This window comes from Saccostrea echinata, unplaced genomic scaffold, assembly GCF_033153115.1.
Source record: "Saccostrea echinata isolate AGI-Se365-2 ecotype Australia unplaced genomic scaffold, CSIRO_AGI_Sech_v1 ptg000030l, whole genome shotgun sequence".
NCBI lineage: Eukaryota > Metazoa > Mollusca > Bivalvia > Ostreida > Ostreidae > Saccostrea > Saccostrea echinata.
In genome coordinates, this window is record NW_026889779.1 from 31,555,001 (window position 1) to 31,568,789 (window position 13,789).

General features: G+C 33.2%; 1 protein-coding gene across 1 annotated transcript; it reads left to right on the forward strand.

Annotated features, from left to right (window-relative positions):
• Positions 1–3,075: 3,075 nt before the first annotated feature.
• Positions 3,076–13,095, forward strand: LOC133197025 (uncharacterized). The gene is made up of 5 exons (XM_061332865.1): positions 3,076–3,106; positions 6,997–7,107; positions 7,310–7,334; positions 7,422–7,600; positions 12,971–13,095. The coding sequence occupies exons 1-5, from the start codon at positions 3,076–3,078 to the stop codon at positions 13,093–13,095; spliced, it is 471 nt and encodes a 156-aa protein (XP_061188849.1).
• Positions 13,096–13,789: the final 694 nt, after the last annotated feature.

The window sequence follows — 13,789 nt, forward strand, 5'->3', positions numbered from 1 at the left end:
AAATATCAAAATGTATTCTATTTGTATATATTTTATTTCAGATTATTAAATAAGTTTAATGGTCACTCAGATGTAACATGCAGTACTACCCTGTTATTTGCCTTAAGGGTCATAATTAAGGTTCTGGTCATAAGTACCATAAGTTCTCTGTTTCTATTGGGTTTTAGTTTTGTGTTCTTGGGTTTTATTCGTTTGTCAAATTCGCTCCAAATATCCTTGGTTTTCCTGGTCACTCTTTGTCCAGATATTCTGCAGAGAGGTCATGTTGATATTGTATCTTACAAATTTGACCAACTGGCTGTGACAATATCTTCATCTTATGGTTAGCTAATATTTATTTACTAATTTTAACATATCTATAATATAGTTCAATTAATTGTGAAACCTGTAATTTGGCAATATTGATTTCCATATCACTTTTGCACAGTAAGAAAGATATTTTGGAAGTCAAATTTTTATTAGCTATTAGCATTAAAGCAAGTGTATTTTATGGTCCAGAAAATATGTAAATATTTATTTATGATAAGAGAATTATATAAAGACTATGACTTATAGTTATCATGTGGACTCCCAGCCATTTATAATATAGATGCATTTAATATGATGCGAGAGCTTGCCTATTCCATCAGAATGGTATGCTTTTGTTTTTTTACGATCTATTGTTTATTTACAAAAGGTATATAATGCCTATGAAAATAGTATAGTAATATATATAATTATTTTGTTGTAAAGTATTTTTAATTATATATGCACAAAGTATTAATAAAAATGGAGTGTTTGGTTATATTTAATGAATGTAAGAGTTATCTCCCGTTATGCAGTATTGTGTATAATATTGGATTGTGCATTAATGATTTTATGATATTCTCAATATTGTTGTTATATATTTCAGGGCAATATTATTTAACTATACAATAAACAGAACGAACTCTAAAAGGCGTTTTTAATAATGATCACCATCATATTCATATGTAAAGGTTAACAGAAAATATTTTGAGGAATTAAAATCATACAAAGAAACTGCTTCTTGTGCTTTTCTTATTTAATTTTAGATCGCATTTTGCATTACTTATTATACGACCTTCGTAAATATGACTAATCTTGACTTTGCTGTTCTTGAGAAGATTTTTTAAAGATTTTATCCTATTTTATTCCATGTAGATCTTTGATCGCAGAGTGTGACCCGACCCTATCCCCAAGGATCATGATGTTAACAAAATTGAGTCTACCCTACCTACGAAAGCCTACCCTACCTACGAAAGCTTCCATATAAATATGGATAATCATAGCTTTGCTGTTTTTTAGAAGACTTTTAAAATTTTTTCTTATATATTCACAACTGAAATTTGTGAATAAAACTTTGAATTTACACTACCTGATGATGATATTTTTTTTTTTTTTTTTTTTTTTACATATTTGATAAAAACCAACAGATAAAAACCCATTAAGTTCATGCTACCTACGGTTTAAATATTTTATTGTATTAAATATATACAATGGGATTGTGCACAAGTTCTAAAAACTTAATTCGCCCTCTCCCTACATGTAATATCACAAAAAATGAATTAGACGTGTCCAACATTATGTACAGAGTAAATTAACTCACAAGATAGAAATATAGAAATATATACTGCTAAATTATTTTCTATACACATTTTAAGTATAAGCACAATCCTTTTTATTTACCAGAAAGCTGAACATAACAATGAACAATAGAAAAGAGATACTCATTTTCAGATACTGAGTGAAGTTATGACCAAGGTTAAAGTTTTTCGAAAGTAGGTCAAACTCCAAGGTCAAGGTCAAAAGGTCGAAGTGGTTGGTATCCAAAGGAAGGCCTTGTCACAAAAAATACACATGTGAAGTTTGAAACCCCAAGCACTAACTGTTCAGAAGTTATGGCCAAGGTTAAAGTCTCAAAATTTTGCAAAAGTGGGTCAAACTCCAAGGTCAAGGTCAAAAGGTCAAATATGATGGTACTAAAAGAAAGGTCTTGTCACAAGGAATACACATGTGAAATATGAAAGTCATACCTCCAACCAACCAAAAGTTATGGGCAAGTTTAAAGTTGACAACAGACAGACAAACAGACAGACAGGACAAAAACAATATACCCCCGGGATCTTTCGATCCCGGGGCATAAAAATAATGGTGTGTGTCTTCTACCTTACCACAAGAGCATAATGGATTCGATATTATGTTACACCTATAAAGATCAACGTTTAGCACACAAATGTGTCGAAGTCTAGTGTGCAGTATATTGTAGCTACGGAAGTGAATGGTTAAAAAATAACAATATACCCTTATCACCTGCATATGGGGTTTATACCTCCAAGTTGATTCGATAAGTACATGCTCTGCGTACAAAACAGTTTGGATTTCTAAATCGAGACAAGCTATTGACAAACAAGGATATCAAATGTTTCATTTGAAGTCTTCATTTCGCAAATTTTATCGTTGATACAAAAACCTTGTCAGCAAATACAATCTATCATTAAGTCAAATGCTGACTGATGTTTTTCATACTAATGACCGGTAACCGGTCGACAGGGGATGCTCACTCCCTCATGGCACCTGATCCTACCTCTGATGTTTTAAGAGGTCCGTGTTTGCTTTGCTTTCAATTTGTATTGTTTCAATGGACTTTTGAACTTGATTACTGTTCGTTATTTCCATATTTCACTTTAAAATGCCTATAGACGGCACGTTAACTTTACACAAACTTAGTCAAGTAATGTAAATGCTACATATACGCACTGTTGTCATCTTATAGTTGTGTATTAATGTATCGTATTCTGATCTGTAAAAATATTTTTCTGATTTTGTACAAAAAAGAGATTTTAGACAATCCCCTTACTTGTAGCAATTACTAAAAACGTTTTGTATTTGAGACTTAAAAAATGGAGTTAATTTAAATCAGACGTCAATTACGCGTTTTTAAGTCTCTGAATGAGTTATAAAGATATCGGAAGTGATAAAGTATCTTCTAGATTTTAGTCTGAGCAACAAAGTATATACAAATATGTGTTTTGATAACTTGCTACAATTTATTAATCAGTATGTTATCGTGCCATAATGCCCTACACACCTCCCCAAATATTTATTGGTAAGTTTATTTGATTTTTTTTGCAATAACTGTTAGCTGTATGGATTTCTGCATACCGGTAAGTGAAATGAAATTTAAAAAACCCAACTAAGTACAGAAAATTAATAATGCATATGCATCATTGTTTCAGGTATTGGTGTTTATGTAGTGTCACAGTTTGAGATACCGATTTTATATTCTTCTTCCGATATAATAATATTCCACATTTTAAATTCAAGAAGTATGCTTTTTGAAGATTTATAATATATACGTAGCTAAAGAATGATTCTCTATAAGGTCATTTTCCGGCCTACGATAAAATCACTTTAAAACAAAATTTTATGTAACTTTAACTATTCTGTTTTATGATTCTGATGTTTGTTTTTCAACATCGATCACCTAAGACTTTCGCGTAGACTGAGGTCCCGTCAATAACGAAGCACCAAGCATAATTCAAAATTATGACACTTCACCTAAAGCGGATAATCTCTTTGTCTGGGTGAAAAATTCTAAAAAGGCGTAAAGCAACATTCAATTATGAGTCACATGTGACTTTAGAGAATCCCTCTTCCCCTTGGTATTTAATTTTTTAAGACAAAACTGTTGTTCTTGTAGCTAATAACACTACCAAAAATGTGTGTTGCTTCATGAAATCCTAATAAATTGAGTCTTACCAACGCCCAGGTAAAACAAAATACTTCGATCCTATGTCACTCATATGGAAAAAAAATATGAGGGTCCTTCTGAAAGGTTGAGCAGAGAATTCCCATTATGAAACCATCCCATCAGTAATTCCCTATCTATAAAATTTACATGTGTACCTATAGAAAAATAAGTTAATGACACAATGGCAAATGTATCTTCCCACTATACAATAAAGATAGCTTTAACTATTTCTAGCAATGACAGATATGCGGTACTCCTAGGGAATATATACAAAAATATAGCATAAATAAACTAAACTATAATAATAATAAAAATGTTTATCATTAATAGCTTATATTCACACCTTAGTTTGTAAAAAAGTATTTTCTTCTTAATTTCTTGCAGACAGTTCAATGAGAATTGTCTTCACGTGTAATTTCATACATCCGGTCTTTCCAGTCCTTTGATTTTAGATTGGGGGGGGGGGGGGGGTAAAAATTGACATTTTTTGAATGAAAATGCATGACTGACATTTTTTGTTTATTCAACAGAAACATGTACTCTAGCTGAAAGTTGTACTCTAGCTGAAAGTTTATAATATAAAATAATCTATATAAGCTGATGGCCTTCATTTTCATTTATTAGATTTTCCTGTAAATATCATAAAAATAAAGCGAAGAATCTTTATTTACATGTCATAATCACCTTTAACCAACTTCATAATCTGGTAGTCAATTTTTATGTTTATAAGAAGTTTACCTCTTAATTTTGGAGTTGGTTAAAGGTGGTTATGACATGTGTAGAACTTACCTAACGCACCCACCCTCTTGAGTTTTCCTATTATCCTAATGCTAATATGGACCAATAGTACATTACTTTGTGACCTTATATCATAACAAATACTATAGCATTATTAACCAGTCAACATTTATCATTAAATTGGATCATTAGCCTACTGATTCATGCAGTTTTTAAAGGAAAAACACCACTTGAAAATTTGAAGTCATTGTAGGCCGCAAAACGGTCTCATATAGAATGGTCCTTTATAATAACTTATAATTACCTGTGATCTGTCCTGAGATGATATCTATAATGATATGTGTTTTCTATTGACAAATAAGTTGATAATACAAGGATATCGACAATCTCGTTTAAAGTCAACATTTTGCAAATTCTTTGGTCGATACAATGACATTGTTTGCAGATACAATCTGTTTTTAGGCCGAATGTTGAATAACTCCTTCAATGCAATTTTTAGTCCATTATTTTCACACTAACTTGTCTACGGTTTTGTCCATTTACCCAACCATGAAGGGATTCACAGCGGGTGTGACCGATGGACAAGGGATATTTACACCTTAATGGCTTCTTATCCCATCTCTGTTTTAAGAGGTCCGTGTTGGCTCTTCACTATTTGTATGGTTTAAATGGACTTTTAATACGGTTCGTTTATATATAATTACAATGATTAGGTTCAACCGCATATATTTTAACTTGTAATAATTAATTTTAAGTTTCATAAATATGTCCCAGAAAGTGCTAAAAAGTTGTACAGATCTATAAGGATGATTGCAGAAAATCCAGGCATCTTTTGTGTGTGTGTGTGTGTGTGTGTGTATGTGTATCATCTCTCGATCCTTAGTGCACGGTAATGCTGATACATTGTTAACAACGTCATACTATTAAAAAAGTCTACCGAATTTGTCATTTTGGTAATAGAGGTTTCTGTGTTAGAAATCTCGAACTATGTCTAGATACAAGAGACCAAATCATTTCACAACAAAACACGCTAAAAATTATTTTTAGGAACAAAATCCAGGAAATTTGCTTCAATAACCTTTTTTTCGACACATTTAAAAAAAATGTTTTACTATGGTAAGTCTAATTCCTATTGTGTGAATGGTCAAAAGGAGAGAAAAAAAGTGCATTTTACTGTTTTTATCTATGGTTTATTCTACTAACTTCACCACTTTCCTCCAAAAAACCAAATTTTTGATGATTTATATAAATAAACATTGAAAATATCCGTTAAAATGTAAAAGTATCAATACAACACCAGACCGCTTTGTAAATCAAAGTTCGCAGCAATAGTTGTGAAGAGTCGATCTGAAATGTTTCATTCTTTGATCTTGTTTAATTTCTAATATTTAATGATTGCACGAATCTTTGAATGATTTTTGGGCATCATATGAATTCAAGACTATAGACAAGGAAAAGTGCTTATGCGATGTCATGTAAATTTTATGTAAAAATTGAGCAAACCAATTTTCCCTGTATATAATATCACTAGAAAATACCGTAAATACTTTTATTCGCATGCGAGGAATTATATTCGTGAGTTTTGCGACCTTAATTATTGTACTCCTAACTATTTCTTGTCGCAAACATTTTATATGTGTATTTATGTAGAATTCAAACTGTTGTACGGCACAGAAAAGTCGTCGCAAATAAAAGTTGATTTACAGTATTTTTGTAACTGTTGAAAGAAGTTCCTTGTATATATAATATAGATGTATATAAATTTTAATGTAGTGATAAAATTTTAGTGTTCGACATGTAATTTTAATAATTGGTCAATTGTTGTCAGGTTTATTTCTTCTTCTTATCCAATGCACCACCATTCGTGGATTAAGCTGTCCTCAAACTTTTGCTGAACAGAAGGACAGAGCTTCCAACTGTATATCTCAAGATTTGTATCACTGTTTGTACAATGAGAAGGGCGAAGTTGTTGAGATTTGTAAACATTCAATTTGGGTACCTGCAGGTAATTTTTAAAAAAAAAAATTCTCAACCTACAAAGATATATCACTTTAAGCAAACATTCTAAATGGAGAAAAATTTTACCCATATTAAAAGTTTCATCTTATTCTGGGTTGTCAGGTTTAGGTCTAAGTGAAATGAATGTTTCTGTAGATCTTTACTTTTGACAAATCTACAAAAGACACAGATCTGTTTAACAACTTTCGAGTAAGATGAATTATACAATTTATTTACTTGCAGTATAATTGCAAGTAATTTTTTAAACCTTTATAAAATAGAATTGTATATAGATGATGAAATACTCGTCCAGCATGTTATAAATCTAAGGGGAAAAATCTTTTGTTACTTTTTTGTAAATTTCCATCCAAACTCACAAAAAATATTTTTGAAAATCTTTCTAAAAGCATATAAGTAAATAGGACAGGGAGAGAGGGAGTATCTTCTGTCTTTCTATTCTTTTTTGTTGTTGTTATTGTTGTTGTTGTTAACATAAACATTTTCTCCAGGTAACTGTCCGGAATACAATACTGGAGCGTCCAAACTTAACTATGCCGCCTGTCAGTCTAATAGAGGACAATGTCCACCAGTTTCATTCCTCTCCAGCGATCTTTTCAAATGTAATATTTTCCTTCTTAAAGATATAAATATTAAGCTGAAATTAATCTGATATCTTACGATCGGTAATTACATTACATACTTTAAATGCGAAATGACTTAAATCTTCTTCAGATTGATGGCCCATAAGTGCCTACCTGAAAAAACAAAAGTTGAATTTATTTTTGAAATTATATTATTTATTTTATGTTTTATTTATTCCAGACTTAGGATGTGTTCCTTTTCAAAGGTAAATTTTGTCAACCTTTCTGAAGGAGTGATTGATCCGTTATATATAAAATTGACGATTGTTCTTACTGTACAAATTATTTTACAGAATATATACCACTCCCCTTTCGGTATTAAGTTCAACACACAGTGATATAACCGAGAACCAAACGGAAGAGACAAGCGCCACAACATACACCATTGTGCTATGTATAGGGATTATTGGCTTGGCTATTGTTGGCCTTGCTATGTTCATTTCCTGTAAAAGAAGGCACAGACTGCAAAAAGGTATACGAATACTGTCATGTTCCAGAAATTCCTTTTTCCTTCATGAAATATGAAGATAACGAAAAGTAACCAAGCTCAAAAGCTTAAGTTCATTGGAAAAACACAAACTGGGAACAGAGCAAACACAGAACTCTAAAACATTAGAGATTGGATCAGGTCCATGAAGGAGTAAGCAGCCTCTGTCCATCGGTCTCACCTGCTGTGTGCTTCTTGTCATGATAGAGCAAACAGAAAAATTCCCAAACAATTCAGCGTGAAAATAATGGTCAAACAATTTGTATGAAAAAAGTCAATTAACATTCGACTTAACAATAGATTGTATTTGCTGACAAGGTCATTGTATTGGCCATAGAATTTGTGAAATGCTGATTTTAAAGGAGACTGTTGATATCCTTGTATAATCAACTTATTTGTCAATAGCTTGCCTCGTTTTAGAAATTGTTGACTCCAGCTTCTCCTCGTCAACTTTATTTATGTAGTAATATTCCACAATCATCTACATATAGTGTTTACGTCTCCCATCTTATTCGATACGCAGGAGCATGCTCTACATACGAACAATTTTAAAACACATTTTAAAAGACGTAAAAACATAGAAAGACATTTGACAAATACATTTCATACTAATTGTTAGCCATTGTATTTTAAACTAAATTTGACTAAGGATTATTCCGTCTACCTGATCATTATATACATGTATAACTCACAGCTGGTGTCACCTGTCAACAGGGCATCAAAAGGACATGCAGTTTCATTGTTATGACCTTAAATTTATAAATAAACCAAACGAGAACTAGGATGATCTGAAAAACAGCTTCAGTTTACTAATAGACCTTTGAATCTAGATGTGCATCGTTTTATTGAATTAAATCAGGCCTTGAAAGAATCTCCCCTAAAATGCCTTGTACCAACTTGTGCATACCAAGTAGACTGTGTAACGAGTTGAATTGCGTCAAAAACCTTCGTGTGCGTTTCACGTGAAGTATCATATTACCAATAGCTGTACAACCATTTTTTAATCTTTGAAACAGTGTTGAATTCGCACTTCTAATATCTTAACAAGGGCAATGGCAATATCTAGATTAGCGGAATAGGATTCTCTATGGGATCAATGGTGCCAAACACATCGAGACTTATGCCCTGTTCACACGGAGAGTTTAATTCGCAGTAAATTAATGCGAAGTAAAATGATGCGAATTAAACTAATGCGAATTAAATTGCGTTCATACGACAGCTAATGCGAAGTAAACTAATGCGAATTAAAATTTTATTTCTACTATAAGGCTATTCAGTAAGGCTATTATGACGTCATTTGCAAATCACGTCACCTTATGTGGAGCAGATATACATTTGACATAATTCCATAGTGTCTGTACAGTTTTTATTGATTAACATAGTTTTCCTTTGTTTTCCACTCAAAAATAGCACAAATACCTATATTTGACCACCGACATGTGGCATATGACTTAATTCTGCCTTTACGCATGCGTCAAAATTTAATTCGAATTAGCTTCGCTTAGCGTTCACACGGAGCTAATGCGAAGTAATTTAATGCGCAGTAAACTAATTCAAATTAAACTAATTCGCATTAAATTCTCTGTGTGAACGCGGATCAAATTTAATTCGCAGTAACTTACGTTTAATTCGAAATAATTTAATTTTGTTTGTATTCTAGCCTCTGACTGGTTAATATCCAAAAAGGAACACAAATTATTTAAGAAATAAACAACAATGTTAAAAAGTTCTCTGGGAAATGAACTTGGTTGGTCACGTGATCAAATCCTGTGAAGCCCGAAGGGCTTCTCAGAAGATTTGATCACGTACCAACCAAGTTCATTTCCCAGTGAACTTCTTAACATTGTTGTTTATTACTTTTATTTACATTTGAGACGAATATTCTGAATAGGACTGCATTTATTACACGAACGGCCCGCCGTATTGCTATGTTGTGACGCGCAATGACCTAGAAGTTGTTTGGTCTTGAGAGTTCGCCTCGCTCCAACATTTGAATACTTACATTGATGTTTAGCAGTCCAGTTCAGGAAATATCTGTTCATAATGAAAAAACAATGATCGCTACTGGGAATTATCTTACTATTATTGTACGAGTTCTTTATATATAAAGTCAAAAGCGGTGCTATCGTCTTCAGTTTACATACCTTCAAAGGAATTTCGGGTTAAAGAGGTAAGCGTGATTTTAGGCTAATTAGAAACATTCTTCACACCGAAGAAAGATCTAACGATCATTTGTTGAACGAAAAAAAAATATATGTGTCAATAATTTTATCTTTTTCATCGCTTTGACGGTTCAGAAGTTCCGAAACCAGTGTCACTGTGACAGAAATATGTAGACAAGATATCGTCTCGCTGTGTGATTCGGTCACGCCATGACCTCTGACCCCCTAATAAGTTCATACAGAATTGAACATATTTTCTCTTCTATAGGTTCATCTAAGAAAAATATTTGCAAATGTAAATAATTCTGTTTATTTACATTTGCAAATATTTTTCTTAGATGAACCTATAGAAGAGAAAATATGTTCAATTCTGTATGAACTTATTAGGGGGTCAGAGGTCATGGCGTGACCGAATCACACAGCGAGACGATATCTTGTCTACATATTTCTGTCACAGTGACACTGGTTTCGGAACTTCTGAACCGTCAAAGCGATGAAAAAGATAAAATTATTGACACATATATTTTTTTTTCGTTCAACAAATGATCGTTAGATCTTTCTTCGGTGTGAAGAATGTTTCTAATTAGCCTAAAATCACGCTTACCTCTTTAACCCGAAATTCCTTTGAAGGTATGTAAACTGAAGACGATAGCACCGCTTTTGACTTTATATATAAAGAACTCGTACAATAATAGTAAGATAATTCCCAGTAGCGATCATTGTTTTTTCATTATGAACAGATATTTCCTGAACTGGACTGCTAAACATCAATGTAAGTATTCAAATGTTGGAGCGAGGCGAACTCTCAAGACCAAACAACTTCTAGGTCATTGCGCGTCACAACATAGCAATACGGCGGGCCGTTCGTGTAATAAATGCAGTCCTATTCAGAATATTCGTCTCAAATGTAAATAAAAGTAATAAACAACAATGTTAAGAAGTTCACTGGGAAATGAACTTGGTTGGTACGTGATCAAATCTTCTGAGAAGCCCTTCGGGCTTCACAGGATTTGATCACGTGACCAACCAAGTTCATTTCCCAGAGAACTTTTTAACATTGTTGTTTATTTCTTAAATAACCTGGTTTGGTATGGGGACACCCCCCCCCCCCCGACAAGCAGCTGAATCATCTGTATCCATACAGTCCTCTCATTAACAGTCCTCGGGATTCATGGAAAACTCCAGATTTAATAAATGTACCTTTAACTTCAAACAATAATTCGATCTTACCACATGTAAACGAACAACATGGCTGCTAGGCCTATGTATCAGTTTTTACCTCCCCTCGCTTCCCATCACTTCCGTTACTATGGTTGTATTATTGAGCGGCAAATTTAAACTAATAAAAAGCAACGAAATTTTACACCCATAGTTATTTAATGATTTTAAAATTAAATTATAAGGAATGACTCTAATTCTTGGCCAAATTATTCGAGTACAACCTGGTTTGGGTCAGTTTACGCTGTTTTATAATCCGCTTCGCGGATTATAAAGCGTAAACTGACCCAAACCAGGTTATACTCGAATAATTTGGCCAAGAATTAGAGTCATTCCTAAATTAAACTCTCCGTGTGAACAGGGCATTATTTCCACAACATGGCTATTCAGTGAGGCTATTATGATATCATTTTCAAATCACGTTATACATTTGACATTATGTCACAGTGTCTGTGCACCTTTTAGTGATTAACATAATTTTCCTTTGTTTTCCACTCAAAAATAGCACAAGTACCCATATTTGACCATCGACATGTGGCCTGTGACTTATGCCCTGTTCACACAGAGAGTTTAATCGAATTAAATTACTTCGCATTAGCTCCGTGTGAACGCTAAGCGAAGCTAATTCGAATTAAATTTTGACGCATGCGTAAAGGCAGAATTAAGTCATATGCCACATGTCGGTGGTCAAATATAGGTATTTGTGCTATTTTTGAGTGGAAAACAAAGGAAAACTATGTTAATCACTAAAAACTGTACAGACACTATGAAATTATGTCAAATGTATATCTGCACCACATAAGGTGACGTGATTTGTAAATGACGTCATAATAGCCTTACTGAATAGCCTTATAGTAAAAATAAAATTTTAATTCGCATTAGTTTACTTCGCATTAGCTGTCGTATGAACGCAATTTAATTCGCATTAGTTTAATTCGCATCAATTTACTGCGAATTAAACACTCCGTGTGAACAGGGCATTAATTCTGCCCTTACGCATGCGTCAAAATTTAATTTGCATTAGTATACAGTTAAAGTATATCATTGAGGGAGTTAGCAAGATTCCAATTCCCCAAGGCCAGGACTATTTCCCGAGGCGAAGCCGAGGGAAATAGTCCTGGTCGAGGGGAACTGGATTCTTGCTAACTCCCTCAATGATATGCTTTTAACTGTTTTATTATATCGATACAAACGTAAAATTTAAAGGATTCAGATAGCGTGATTTCAAAGCAGGGATTAGCTCACTGAACTAACACACGGGGATTAGTCCATTCACATATCATACCTATGTAAAAGTAAAATCCAGAGGATTACGGATAACCGGGAATTAGCTTTCGAAGCAGGGATTAGCTTACTTGACTAACACACGGGGGTTAGTCCACTCTTAACGATTTCTAGGGAATTAGTCACATCTAACGATCTAATGTTATACAGGGAAAAAATCAGTAGAGGTATAATAACTTCGCTTAGCGTTCACACGGAGCTAATGCAACTTAATTTAATGCGCAGTAAACTAATTCGAATTAAACTAATTCGCATTAAATTTTCCGTGTGAACGCTGATCAAATTTAATTCGCAGTAACTTACGTTTAATTCGAATTAAACTCTCCGTGTGAACAGGGCATTAAATGCCGTCCGAATAACTAATGATGGTTTTGAGATCCCTCTGTTTGTTACCCATTAAATTCTGTGCAAGATCCTGCTCTGCACCTACAAATGAAAAAGGACAAAGCGTTACAGAATGAAGAGTACAACCAATTCTCCAAGTAATTTTTCTTTCCGGACACTGGAATTCGATACTGTTAGAAAAAAATGATTTCAGTGATTTCAAGGTTTCAAAGAGTCTTTTAGACCATAAGTTCATTACCGATTGATTGATTAATGTTTAACGAAAAGTCGGCAATATTTCAGACATATTTCGGTAGAAGTTCAGTATCAAGTTGCAAATTAACTATATAATGATTTGTCTCTACAGCGAACCAAAAAGCTGACGATGAAACAGTTTTAGAAAATCTGGTTTCCTCAAATGAACAAAACAACACCCACAAGGACAGCACACAAATAAAAGGTATTTTATACTGTTCAGATATCTATAAATAATGTGCTTATCATATCCTGAAGTTGATATTAAAAAGATGTTTGAGTTTCTGATTGACAATAACTATGTAGTGTTTGGAGATCTTAAGTCAAAATCTTTATGTTTTATAAAAATGTTGTAGAAGTCAAGCAGATTAAAATTAAAATATTTTCAATATTGCTTCACGACAGTATTTTAATCTGCTAATTTAGAGATTTATTCACTAATTAATAAACCTTTAACATCCAATTGAAAATCTGACTTAAGTCAAAGTCTTTTTCATGATCCTGAGCCTAGGTCTTCCAACAATCTGTCGGAATTTCAATTAGTACCAATTGCGCCCCATTACTATTAGCAGATCTATTTTTGTATTCATATGAAGCAGAATTTATTCAAAAACTTTTATGGTCGATACAATGACATTGTCAGTAAATACCACCTATCATCAAGTCAAATGCGGACTGGTGTTTTTCATACGCATTGTTAGGCCATGATTTACACACTGAATTGTCTGATTTTTCCGTTCTTCCAAATCATGATAAGGAGCACAGGCGGGTGTGACCGGCCGGCAGGGGATGCTTACTCCTCCATGGCACCTGATCACACCTCTGATGTTTTTGGAGGTCCTTGTTTGTCCTTGTATTTTTTAAATTGAGTTTGATCTTGAATACTGTTCGTAATCTCCATATATCATTGCTATGGCCTTCAACTCAACAT

Coding starts and splice junctions, on each gene's coding strand:
- LOC133197025 (XM_061332865.1), top strand. CDS start 3,076: ATGCCCTACACACCTCCCCAAATATTTATTG. Junction 3,107..6,996: donor ACCTCCCCAAATATTTATTG/GTAAGTTTATTT, acceptor CATTTTCTCCAG/GTAACTGTCCGGAATACAAT. Junction 7,108..7,309: donor CTCCAGCGATCTTTTCAAAT/GTAATATTTTCC, acceptor TATTTATTCCAG/ACTTAGGATGTGTTCCTTTT.